The sequence below is a fragment of the Cavia porcellus genome, unplaced genomic scaffold (assembly GCF_034190915.1).
Source record: "Cavia porcellus strain 051 isolate PalLab524CR breed Dunkin Hartley unplaced genomic scaffold, mCavPor4.1 scaffold_2, whole genome shotgun sequence".
In the NCBI taxonomy this organism is placed as follows: domain Eukaryota; kingdom Metazoa; phylum Chordata; class Mammalia; order Rodentia; family Caviidae; genus Cavia; species Cavia porcellus.
Window position 1 is genome coordinate 21,392,237 of NW_026947485.1, and position 13,773 is coordinate 21,406,009.

Genomic DNA, 13,773 nt, shown 5'->3' on the forward strand with positions numbered 1-13,773 from the left:
GAAGTTCCATTCAGTCCAGCTATTCCCTTCCTGGGTATTTTCCCAGAAAAACTGAAAAGGTCATATCCCAGTGATATATATGCACCCATGTTCATAGTCACACAATTTGTAATAGCTAAATCTTGGAAACAACCAAGATGCCCATTAACCGCAGAGTGGATGAAAAAGATGCAGTATTTTTATACAATGGAATATTACTCACCTATAAAAAGGATGATCTTGAGGCCTTCTCATTAGTGAAATAAATAAGAATATTTGTAAATATCACGTTGTGTTTCTAATATAAAAAGAAGAAAGAACTGTAGGAGTAATAAAACCCAAAATGTATAATTGCTATTGTAAAAAAAAAAAAAAGAGAGGAAAAGAAAGTGCTCTAAAGGATATAACTGCATGTATGTTTAAGTGTGTAGGATTAATAACCGTATTACTAGGTTTTTGTTGAATCCTTGAACAGAACTGATTGCAGTCTTGCTGTTTGAATGTCCACTTTTTATGCTTTACTTTGTAACTTGAACAACTATTTCTAAAAGGACAATATGTAATTCATCAACTAGTGATTTCTTACTGTTTATTTCTTTTGAAAGTATGTATTATTTCTACCCTTTTTCTGTTTTTTTCTCTTTACATAAAAAATTTTTCAAAAAAAACCAGAACACCAGGACTGCAGGAACAGTAGCAGACAGGCCTCAATGAATGGGGCAGACAGTGGAATGAAGGAGACAACCAATGGCAGAAAAATAGCATGGCACAAATGAGGCAGAAAAGGTTGGCTATAATCTCTAACATTGATGGCCTTGATACACTAACAAAAAGAAACACAGGCAGAGTAGATCAGGAGGTAGGGTCCAACGAGATGCCCTGAATAGGAAATATAACCTGAAAGGGTTTATGGACCAAAAGTCAAATATGAGAAAACAATGCTCTATGTGACAGGAACCTGACAGAAATAGGGGCAGCTCATCCAGCAGCTGCAGGTAGGTTGGAAAGACATCACAATTATGTGCAGTGGAGAACTATTCAGCTGTAACGAAGGAAAACATGGGAGGCTTTTGTAGGTAAAGGAATACAACTTAAGATCAACCCCAAAGGTAAAGAGATTCAGAACCACTTAAGTAAATAGCAGGCTGCCCCTCAATCTAAAAATTAAAGGAGTTAGTGGTACCCAAAATATACGATGCACCTATGAAAGTGAAAGGGGAGGATTGTCTCAAAAAGGCAGGCAGAGGACATTGTTAATAGTGTGTCGGGATTTAAAATTCACATTATTCTCACCGTTCTGTTTAGTTTGATTATATTCTGTTATAGTCTGTCTACTTGTACTAGATTTGAGGGCACAAACAGCTATTCCAAAAATAGCAGGATATACTATGGTAACCATCCTTAATTTCCTATTAACTTAATCTGAAGCCCTGTATAATCTACACTGCCTTATTATGACTGATCTTATTTGAATCTGGTTTGTTAGATCGCTGTTTTGTCTTGACTGATTTTATTCCAATCTGTTATGATTGACAGTATTAAGTCTGAAAGTATAAGCAAATACTCTGAAGATGACAAGATTCACTAGGATACCCAATCTGGTTTGACTATTACCTGCTTTTGAAGTCTTATAATGTCTCCAATATTTCGTTTTTATTAATACTGTTATGTACTGCTATGTTCCATTATACTATGCCTGATGGTACAGGCAATTCTATTGAAAATAACAAGAGACATCAGAGTAAGCACTGTAGATTTCATTGTACTGTGGTTTTTACATGTCTCTTTCATTTCGTGTTCTTCTAGGAATTTGTTTTGTTTTGTCTTGTTTTGTTTTGTTTTGTTTTTCCCTCTAATACAGAAAAGATAGATATACATGTAGACACTCAGGCATATGTAGAACTTCTAAACAGTTTATGAGAACTGAGGGATGCATATGAGGCAGGCATGCGTAGAACTGAGATTATATAATGCACGATGAAATGAACAACTACTTTGAAATAAAAGAGACACTAAGGTACCCAGTGCTGATTCTGTAGCATCACGATGTGAAATGCAGCAACACTATTATTCTTTATTCAGAGTGATTTTAGTCTGTTTTGTTTTGTTTAATTTCAACACATGTGAAGGTATGGACAGCTATTTTGAAGAGAATAAGAAACACTATGGCAGCCATTGTTGACTTCCTTATTGTCTGGTTGTGGAAGACCTAAAATTCCTTCATCATCCTATTCTGATCAGTTTTATACTATGATGTTTGTGTGAATTCACTCTATGTGAAGATATGGACAACTATTTGGAGGAAAACAAGGGACAATATGATAGACAGTGAAGATCTCTGGTTTCTTGCTTTGAAATCTGTATCCCTTACATTGTTTTCTTATGTTTTGTTTTGTTTTGTTTAATTTTACCCTCTTTAAAATAAAACTTTAAAAAATAAGTATTATATGTGTATATATATATAGACAGAGAAAATTATGTATAGTTCACAGGAAGTATATATATAGTTCAACAACCAAAATAATTAGCCATTATGAGTGTTCTTATAAAGCAAAGCTTGCCGTCCTCCCACTTTATCTACCGTACAATAAGTTGGAAGCTCTTCTCCATGTAACTTGAATAGAATGCCATCCTAAGATGGGAACTTGTCTCATTCATGATTATATAATAATTTAATCAAGGCCTGGTACATAAAATTCACTAATACATTCTAATGAATTCATTTATTAACCAGAAGGGAAATGAAGGAGGAAATGGAGAAGGGAATAGACCAATTAAAGGAACAAAGAGGTAGAAAAGAAAAAAGAGAAAGGAAATGAAATGAAAGAGAAAGAAACAGAAATTGAAATGCTCCTTTCATTCTCATCTTGTAGCTTTAGGCAGCACTGTGTCTCCAACCAGCACAATCCATACCAATAACCCACCTTCCAAAACAAACATCACTGAAGAACTAGGTGTTCTCCCATGGAAATCATGTACAAAAATAGCAGACATTTTAGCTACTCCACATTGCCTGACACCAACCTACATCAATTTCCTTTTTGGAGAACAGCCACACAAGAATCAGCGATCTTTATGTTAAGTCACCAGACCCCAAGCACCTCTTTTCATGTTCTAGTAACAGGAAGATAAAGATCTTTTCCCGCTCTTCCCTATTCAAAGTTCTAACAAATCCTTTGACGTGGTTCAAGTTTTCTAATAAGAATGCGGGGGGGGGGGGGTGTCTGTGGGAAAGGTAGACATGTCAGTCAATTACCCTTGCCTCTAAGGTAACTAACTGGCAGCAAGCAAAGATGAGTACCAGGTACTTCGGGAGTTTCTTTTTCCTCTCCACCGTGCATGATCACAATAATTAGTTTACACTTATTCATACATGCATATCTCTCTGTATTTTCAGTTTTTTGGTAATCGAACGATCTCCCTTATAGTTTAACTTCATATATTTCCATATAACACACCTAAACAAGCCCTTCATATATATTAATGCAGTAGAAAAACGTGCTAATAGTAGAACCACTAGTGTCCAATGATAAAGAAAATACATGATAACAAGTCACTCTGATTTCAGTGTTTTCTAACCTAGATGCTATCAATCACAAAATACCTATGTACAGTCTAAAAAATAGCAAGTATATCTGTAATGTGCATCATTTATCTGGGAAACAAACTAGGTTAGGTTGCTGATTCCCCCACAGCCCACATGTTGGGACTCCCTGAATTAGGGACTAGAAACAATTACAGTATATATTTAAAAATCAGAAGGTAGTATTTCCTGAATGTGTTTCCTGATGCAAGAAGAATGAAAGTATTTTAAATGCCAATGGGGCTGTACAGAAAAAACAACCTTGACACACTTCTAGCAAACATTCAAAGTTTCAAATTGCAAAACTATTTTACTAAGGTTTCCTGAATTTCTGATAAGTGGTCTGGTAGACAGGACATGTGAAACAAATTTATCAAAGAAGCTTTATAGAAATTATATCTTTCTACCTCTACATGTTTTTGTGCCTTAAGAAATTTTCAATAAATAGCAAATTTTTAAAGATTAAGCTTTCAATATTTAAAAAACAGTATTGTGTTGTTTTACAGTGGACTTTTTAATACTTGGAAAATATATCTGCTTCCTTATAACTGTTTCCTTCTAATATATAAAGCTCTATTCTTAAACTTCTTTAGGAATGCAACTGATACATATACAAAAAAGAAGCATCTACTTAAAAACAATTGAAGCAAAATTTTAATGCTACCAAAAAATAAGTTACATTTCAATTATATAAGTTAATTATGCTAGCTAATAATACATTACTGCAGAAAACATATTTATTTAAAACAAATTGTTCTCTATTAGCATTTTTTTCATAAAAGGAAGAAAGTTACATATATTTACTTTTTAAAGAGAAGTATATACAATAATGTTTTAAAATTATTGCATGGAGAAATAAGAAAATGTGATACAACTAGTTGGCATGCAGTATTTACACAGAAAATGTGACATAGGGGCCAGGGATAAGGGCTATACATCCCTAAAAATCCCTAGTGGGAGCGAGTCAGGGGAAAAGGGAGGAAGAGGAAAGAAGGGGAGAAAAGAACAAACACTGTGAATCAAAAGACTGACCATATTTGTTACTGAACTTTTAAGCCCAATGCTCAAGGCTATTTATACTTTTCTGTCTAAATATATTTACAGTATTCAAGTATAAATAGCAACAAAAAAGAATGACTCTTTATCCTCTATGTACTACTGAGTATCCAAAAGGTAATTTTCATAATTTCATATAGTAATCACAAACAAAAGCGATGTTTAAAAAAAGGGAAAATGACACAGATGGCACCAGCCATGAATTTTAATAAACTGATTCATAAGCTTTACTGATATCCAAAATAACGAAGAGGGAAAAAGTCAAACTGTTCAAAACTCATTCGACCTTTAATAAAATGTATAAAAATCTATTTTCATGTGTTATAATCAACTGTTTAGATTTCACAACATTCATAATTCCCCATGTTTTCACAGTTTGTATAATCCTGCATCTTACTAAACAAAATAAGAGATTAACAATTCTGATATTTCAAATATAAAATGTGTAATGTAATTTAGAAAAATTATTATATCAAAATTATAGCTGATACAATAAATATACTTCAACTACTCCACCTAGATTATTTCTTCCACAAAAAATAATTGCTTCCCTTATTCAGGAGGCCTACTATGTAACTTCCTCTCAATTTAATCTAATGTAGTCAAAAAAATTAGCTAAAGAAACAACAATCAAATTCTAGTATTTTGTGACACATTTTTAAAAAACAATTTCAATTGTAAGATTTAATTTTCATAGAAATGGAATTCATTTTCAAGAGAAATCTACTCCTAAATATGAACATGCAAAATCAAAAAACTGCAAAAATCATTATTCTTAATACCCCACCACCCCCCATAGCAAACAGAACCACCAAATGTCAGTTCTGAATATTTCCTTAAAGGGAAATATAGCTCAATCAGAGACAGAACACTGCCCTAACAAGTGTGAGGTTCTGGTTCAATCCTCAGCATCACAATAATAATAGCATTAAGAAGATATGCGTATATATAAAGAATACATGCAGTACTATGGAATGAGGAAACTTCCTGTAAAAATCCATTACCTTGATTCAACAAAAGTAAATATGTCAAGATCATACAATCAATTTAACAAGTCATACCTTCAGCTCATTTGGTAAATCATGTCTTCAAAACTTAAGAACTATAAACTGACATTAACATTTCTATTCATGCTGGTTATATTCTTGGGGCAAAATTAAGTTTTATTTGTGCTGTGTAATTTATAATTTCTAAAATCCTCTTTAACCATCCAGTTTCAAGCCAGTTGTTCAGGATCAAGACCTCAGGAAATAAGGAGCTGAAGGCAGCAAGAATTCACTTTCTAGTTAATATAGTTAACAAGGATGGGTCTCGGCCTCTCTGATTCATGACCCCACTACTACTGAATCTTCTATGTTAGATATTCAGCCTTTTCCACTACAAACAAATACATCTCAAAATATCTTAGTACATGATGCTGGATGATTTTTCTTATCAAGAATTTAAAAATTGAGAAAGAGATCAGAAAAAATTGAGAAAGGGATCAGAAACTGGCAATCTGTTTTCTTTCACCAACTTAGATCTTTTTTTAAAAAAATTCTCAATAAACCTTTGAAAATCAATAAGAATACAGATTTCTAGCTTTTCTAAAAAAAAAAAAAAAAAAAAAAAAACACACTACAATAAGGCAGGAACTAGAAAAAGTACAATGGCAGTATCCACCACGGTGAAAACAAACCACAAATACTCCAGTATTGCCATAATTCAACAACTGGCATAAGGTTTTCCTAATGCTGAGTTCAAGACAATTTTGGTTTTATGACTTTTCTAAGTAATGGTTTCTTGCTGCATTGCCCAACCTAATCCTGAATTCCTGGGCTCCACTAATCCTCCTCTCAGCTTCCTCAGTAGCTGAGACTAAAGGCACACATCAACAAAGATAAGCTTTGCTGTTTTCATTAAAGGGCAAGGCATGTATCTGTACTTAAGTCATTATCAATGGCAAGAAAATAAAAGATAAATACTACATCTTCTAAATGGAGACAGACTATTTCCTAGTAAAAGTTAAGGTATAAACTACAAGTGCCCATTTCACATTGGATTTGGAGTTTACACATCTGATTTTAAGCATTTCGCTAGACAACAAAAACCTCAGAATAGGTAGCACCATAATGGCCTCAGGACAATAGAAAGGAAAACACTAGGAAATCACAAACAGGGGTTACAAATGCTAAGATTCTGTAATCTGTGAAGTGGGAAAAAAATAAAGGCAATAAAACCAAGTAAGGAAACTAAATACTACTTAGCAAATGTAACTCAGGATTATCTTTAAGGAGAGGAAAGTTTACAATATCTAGGGTTTTGTTTTCACCTGCTTATAGAATGACTACAAATGCAGTCCTCTAGTAATACCATCTTATCTACCACTTTATCCCAAAGTATTATCAGCTCCAAACCTGTGCTTCCAACTCTCTGTATCTCCTGAGTTTAGGAAACTTATATTCAAGTACTTATATTCAAATACTTCTGATTGAATTCCTCATGGGTACCATCAATTCACTGTGTCCAAAATTAAATTCACTATGTATCTTATTTATTTCTTATATTCCCTTAAAGGAAGTATCAATGCCTAACCAATTACTAAAAAGACAATACTCAAACTGTCTTGACTACGTTCTTATAACTCCCTTAGCCCACCACTTACCAAGGCCATTTTATAACCCCAGGCACCTTCTAAGGCCCTCCCCTTGTCACTCCCGAAGAAGCCGGGAGACAAAACCTTCACTGAAGTTGCTGGACTACAATTCCAATCTCCCCTCTATTCTTACTGCTAAAATGACCTCTAAACAATAACCTTTTAACAAGATGCTAAAATACCTGGCTTTTCTCTGAGCAGAACCTGTTCCCTTGCTTCTATTCTCCGGTACTTTTATCTACACCAGCAAGAACCTCTAGCAAGCTCCCCTCAAGAACCAGCTCAGCACTATTATTTTATCTTCCATGAAGCAAGCCTTCTCTTAGAAGCACCTTACCTTCATTACAGATAGAATGCCAACGACTTGCATTCTCTGCTTTCAAAATATTATTTTAAATTCTATCACTATTCTAAGTTCTAAGGTATTTATGTACATCTGTCTCTTCTACACTGGAATTCATTTACTAAATGCATTCATTTACTAAATACTTACTGACATCTATCATGTATTCTACAATAGATTCTACTTCAAAGGCAAGTGAAACGTAATTCCTGGACTCAAGAAGTTCAGACTCATAGGAAGAGAAACATATATAATTATAAAACAATATAGTAGGTAAAATCACAGATATGCATCAGCTATTACAAGGCAGAAGGGTCATATCATCTGATTCAGCTGGAAAAGAGAAAAGGGATAAATAAGAAAGATGACATCTAAGACCAGTCTCAAAGAATGACCAGGATGTAACAGATTAACTGATACAGCCAAAAACAGATTAACTAATAAAGAACAGTAATGGATAAAGAGAACAGAATAACTGACAGAAACAATAATAAGCACTGGAGCAAAAAACAATGCCCCATGGGAAAGCCACTGCAGAGCTTTTAAAAGGCAGATTGTGATAAATCATTAGAAATATGAAATATAAACCACCCTGTCAGCTATATGCAATGTTAGAAGTAGGGAAGAATAGAAGCAGAAAAATCTGGGAAGGGGTGGTTATCTTCAACTCTATATAAAAGCCAGAAACAGGCAGATCTTATGAACTCTCTAGAGAATCAAATCAACCCATCTTTGATATTAACTGTACAGAATAAGAGAAAACTAGCCAGGGCTGGGGATTTAGCTCAGCGGCGTAAGTACCTGCCTAGCAAGCAGGCGGCCGTGAGTTTGATCCCTGGTACCAATAAAAAGAAAAAAAAAAGAGAGAGAAAACTAGCCATTACTACAGCATTTTAAATCTGAGTAAAAACTGGGTGAACAGCAGGTCACCCAGAATAGTAAAAACACAAGTTACAGGAGGAAGGAATGCACTGTTTTGTTTTGTGGATAAAGGAGTGGAGTTCAGTATGGGACCTGTATAGTACAGGTATAAATAAGACCTCAAGTAAAGACAGCACTAGAATATGTAAATACAGTATATAAGTCATTTTCAAAAGAATACTCTGGGTTAGAGACAAAAAAATTTTAGTTATTACTACATAAATAACAATCTTAAGAGCAAAATAGATTATGAAGACAGAAGCAGGTCAAGGATAGATTACTGGTAAACACAAACATTTAAGGGTGAGGTAGAGAAAAAGCCACTGAAAATGACTGAGAAGGCATGCTCATGAAGGCAGAAGAAGAATCGGCAGTCGGTGGAATCCTAGAAGATAGCAGAATAGCGTATCCTAAAAATGTGTCTGGCAGTGTCCAAAAACAGAACAGCTGAGAGATATAAATAAGTAAATATCCAGGGGATTTGACAACTAGCAGGTTAATTGTTGACCTTTTTGAAAAACATGAACAGTAAGCTAGGTCACAGTGGGTTCACAAGAGGAAAGAGATTTATTCACAAATCAGGTTTTAAGAAAGGGTCCAGTAAAGAAAATGCCACCTCAAAGTACAGATGAGATAGATCTGACTGATGGAAAAACAGATGAATTGAGAAGGACAAGGAGTATCTGGCCTCTAATAAACTGAGCAATAATTCAATTTCTAAAGCATAAAGTTCTTCAAGGGCAGGGGACATACCATATTTTTTTTAATTTCTCCCTGACTAGTAAAATTCCTAGAACATAAGACATATGCAAAGATTCAATAACAAAGATGATTACATGAATGAATTCAGTCTGTTTACTTTCTAACATACCAAACATTCATTCACTAAACAGTGAGCCATAAAACACTAAGAATAAGCATCTTACCAAACGAGCTAAAATCATTTTATAGAAGCATATATCTACACTACTAAAATTTATAAATGATTCATCCATAGTTAATGAATTTATTGCACAGATCCCTGGAATCTGGAATGATGACCTACTCATGCTAAGGTTTATTCAGTCTTTTGCTGAGCTTTATTTAGTCTTTGCCATTCAAATATAGAATCTATTTTACCATTTAGCCCTGATCAATATGAACAGCTAAATATGAAACCAGTGTACACTGTCAAAGGCCTCCTTCATGTGCCTGTGTCTACCTCCTTTACCCACCCACAGCCTTGAGAATTATGCTATGCTAGCTATGGACTTTTGCCCCCCGTACCCCGAACCTGGTCTAGACCAGGTATAACTGACACAAAGGAAGCCAATTCATAGTCTGGCCGATACTATGCATCTTATGACCTGGCTCTATCAGTAGTTTGATCCAGACTCTCAATAACTCGAAAAGTTGTAAAACTGTGGGCAGTTGGTAGATAAAGTTGAAAAAGGATGTATGTGTTCTGGTACTGGCACAGCCATTTTGAGGGAACATTCAGGTCAATGAATAAGCATCGATGCCACTGGAAAGAACTGGAGATAAAGCAGATCCATGTTGAAATGCCAAGATGAGAGCACTGTGGCTGCTGAGAGATGGAGACAGTTGAGGTGTAAGTTTTTAGTTCCCATCCATTTTACTCCCATGGAATCCTTTAGACATTAGGTAACTAGGGTCTATACCTGACCCTTAAAATCAAGAACCACAAACATCCGGAAAGGAAAGGAAAGACAAAAAGATGTCAGAAATGTTTGCAACTTTTTTGTTTGTGACTTTGTTTTTAAAGTCACTAAGCAGGCACGACATTCTGTAACTGACACAGAAATAATCAGAAACTTGATTTCTCTTCCTAGTCTGCTTGAATGTGAACTTGGGCAAATAAAATCTCTCCCATTTGTTTAGTTCTAAAGAATAGATTGCAGGGTCTTTATCCTTAATTTTCTTCAAGATTAACTTGGGATGACAGTGTAGAGGGATGTGTGCATGTACACAAGAAATTCAAAGATATACTCCTGAAACAAATCCTTTGAAGATACCTTGTAAATTTATTAGTACACGTGTGCAGCACATAATGATTACACTCCGTGTGTGGAGTTGGTGCATGTACATAACACATCTTAATTCCTTTCTTCATTCTCTTTTTCCTCCCTTCCCCCCTCCTCTATCTCTTGATGCCCTTCCATTTAAGAAAGATCTATTTTCTATTAAGTATCATTTGTCTGCTCTTTATTTGTAATTTGGGTTTCTCATATAAGAGAAATCATGCAATAGTAAGCTTATGTGTCTGATTTATTTCACTTAACATCATCGTCTCAAGGAGCATACATTTTCATACAAACAAGTCAGCTTTATCTTTATGACACAGTAGTATTCCACTGTGAATTTTTACAACTGCAAGAAGGATATATATCCAAAATAAATGATTCTGTGGCTGGGTTAAATATTAAATACATTTTCTAGCTACTAAGATACTGAGTTCAACTCTCAGCACCAAAAGAAAAAAAAAACTGAATTTACAAAAGCTACTGGAAAGCCCCCTAAAAAAAGCAATTCTTGAAGCAATTAAAATAGCTATGTAAAAATATGAAACTTTCTTTCAGAATAAATGTGATGAGTTAACTAATGGTCAACTTGTAACACCCAGCTATATTGAATCAGCATAGTTCTGGGTATAGAAAGCCCATCTGAGGATTGTTGCCAACCACATAAAAAGAGAACTGGAGGGGGAAACAGCATGCCATTTATTCTTCTAGAGAAGTCTGTCATGCTAGTTTTCTTGATACAGACTCAGTTACTCTCACGGGAGGAGCTCTGGTCCTTGCTGTCACTGAGGATGAGTGCTATTCTCTTTCCGGGAACTCTAGTTCTTACCTTAAGCATCACTTCCTGGCTCCAAGGCAGATCCCTCAGCCTGCTGGCATAGATCCTTCATCTCACTGGTATAGACTTTCTAGCTTCCACCACTGACCACTGGGCTTTCTCAGTGCAGATCCTTGATATAGACTTGCATAAGACATCATCATGGGCTCTAAGTCTTCAGCTGGACTCATGCAGGATGTTGCTGTTGGATTCTTTAGGTCTCCAGTGCATAAACAGATCTTTACTCTTCTCCATTTGACTTTTTAAATGAATATTATAAAATAATCCTATAAAATATGTGTGCTGTATTAAATCTATTGCCCTGTAAACAGCAAAATACATGGTGTTTGTCTGATACAGTCTGATACAGTGTCCTCCTCATGAAATCCTTAAAAATGTCTGCCTACTACCTTCTGAGGGATTCTTCTGAAAGACTACATCTAGGTAGTTTTTGTTTTAAATCACCTGAATGAGTCCCACCATGGTAGGCAGCAGCCTCAAAGACAGAATTAATGGCTTAAATGGCCTCGCAGAAAAGCTCTATAGAATTAACACTGGCAACCTGGAATAAGTGGAGATTGGTTTAATCAGTAAGACTATCTATGTCTTGGTATTGTTCATGATGACAGAGATAAAGTCTCACTACAACCAATAATCAACCAAAATGACACAGCACCAGCACAGAAATTGAGAAAAGTCTAAAAAATGATGGCTATCCTTATAGCTAGATATGTGTTATACATGCAGGATAAACTTCTGTTGGTCAGGTATACACTGTATTCATAACTGTATCTCAATCTACCTGAAATGGAACACGCCAACTACTTTTGCTTTACTATTAAGCTAGCTAGTTAATAAAATCTTCTTTTCCTAATATTACCACATAGCCATATAATGAAATTCTTGTCACTTGAGATAATTCCAGAATCCCTCTGTGCCTTACACTATTAAAACCAAAAGTCAGGCCAGGGGTTTAGCTCATAAGTGCCTCTCTGGTAAGTGCAAGGTCATGAGTTCAATCCCCAATAGTAAAAAAAAGTCTACGATACCTAATATTTTTCATAAAACTACACATATTCTACAAATTAGAAGTCTCTTACTTCTAAGACTAAAGTAAAAGAATAACTTTCCAATTCTTTCCTCTATAATATAAATATGCTTAAATTCTTATTTGCAGCACCTATTCAGATTCCTTTCTATATTATAAAAATAAACAGCCTATTTTTAACACACTAGGCAGATCCTGACAAATGATGTAATACTTTTTATGTACCTTTCAGGAATAGATGATTTCCAACTGACCTCACTTTATATGTACATATATAACATAGAAATAACATTATAAGCATGGGTTCTTCCTCTTATTTTGTATGCCTTTTTATTAATTGAATAACACATTGTATTATGTAACCACAAGTAATCCATTTAGCTTTCCTAATAGTCCCTTTTCCTATTAATAGTGAAGAACTGTAATTCCTACATAACACCAAATGTACTAACACTGAAGTTATGATGACTCTACTAAAAGCCACCTATCATTATCAAGTCCTCGTAAAAACATAAAAACCACAATCACATTCAACCAAATTAGTTGCTTAATAATAAATAGGCTAACATCTATTCTAGAAGAACTAATGAAATCTTCCTGTTCTTAAGGACTTATATTTTCTTCAAAAATATAATTTAAGAATGCCCACTTTATGATTAAATTCAAATAAAAAATGAAATACTGCAAAAATACAAAGACCTGAATAACAGAGGATCACTGTTTAGTCTGAAGTAAACCAGTGAGCCTCACCTCAGGAACAGTATAGATTTGACTACTATTTAATCTATCTTAAACCATGTATTTTAAAATTTTTTACAGTACCAATTTATCAAGTGCAATGTAAAGAGTTCTTTTAAGAAACACAATCTAGTAATAATATAGGCTCAAATTTAACAACATTCAGCCAAAGCCAATAAGAGCCAAGGTGGTAGCGCATGTCCGTAATCCTAGCACTTGGAAGGCTAAGGCAGGAGGACTGTTTCGAGTTCCAGGCCAGCCTTAGTGGGTTTAAGACCAACCTGGAGTACAAAGCAAAACACAAACAAAACAAAATTAAGTATTTTCCAATAGCAAAAGTAGAAAATAAAGAAAACTGACCTACAGTTACATCAATTAAACCTATAAAAACTGTTTAGAATGCCCAAAATTATTTCAGTGTTGCTATTTATTTTGTATATCCCTTTTATTTTGTACAAAAATAAATTTACATAACCCTCCAAAATCATTCCCATAGGTTCTAAAAATATAAATAAATACAATAAGGAAAATGGAATGAAGGGTTACAACTTCAACTTAGATTGAAAAGAACAAACAAAAACTCAGTCAATAAACTAGTAATCTACTGTGGAAAAATACAGATAAAAGTAGTT

The 13,773-nt window shown here is 34.5% G+C and overlaps 1 protein-coding gene across 3 annotated transcripts in view; it reads right to left on the minus strand.

The window, feature by feature from the left end:
• Positions 1-13,773, minus strand: part of Snx13 (sorting nexin 13) — a 153,868-nt gene that overhangs the window by 113,690 nt on the left and 26,405 nt on the right. The window contains exon 1 of one of the 3 annotated variants that reach the window (XM_063239128.1): positions 11,368-12,859. The exons of the other annotated variants lie outside the window; for them this stretch is intronic. Within the exon in view, the coding sequence (XP_063095198.1) occupies positions 11,368-11,376 (9 nt within the window). The 5' untranslated portion in view covers positions 11,377-12,859. Of the gene's footprint in view, positions 1-11,367; positions 12,860-13,773 lie in introns of those variants that run through there. 3 annotated transcript variants of the gene reach the window in all.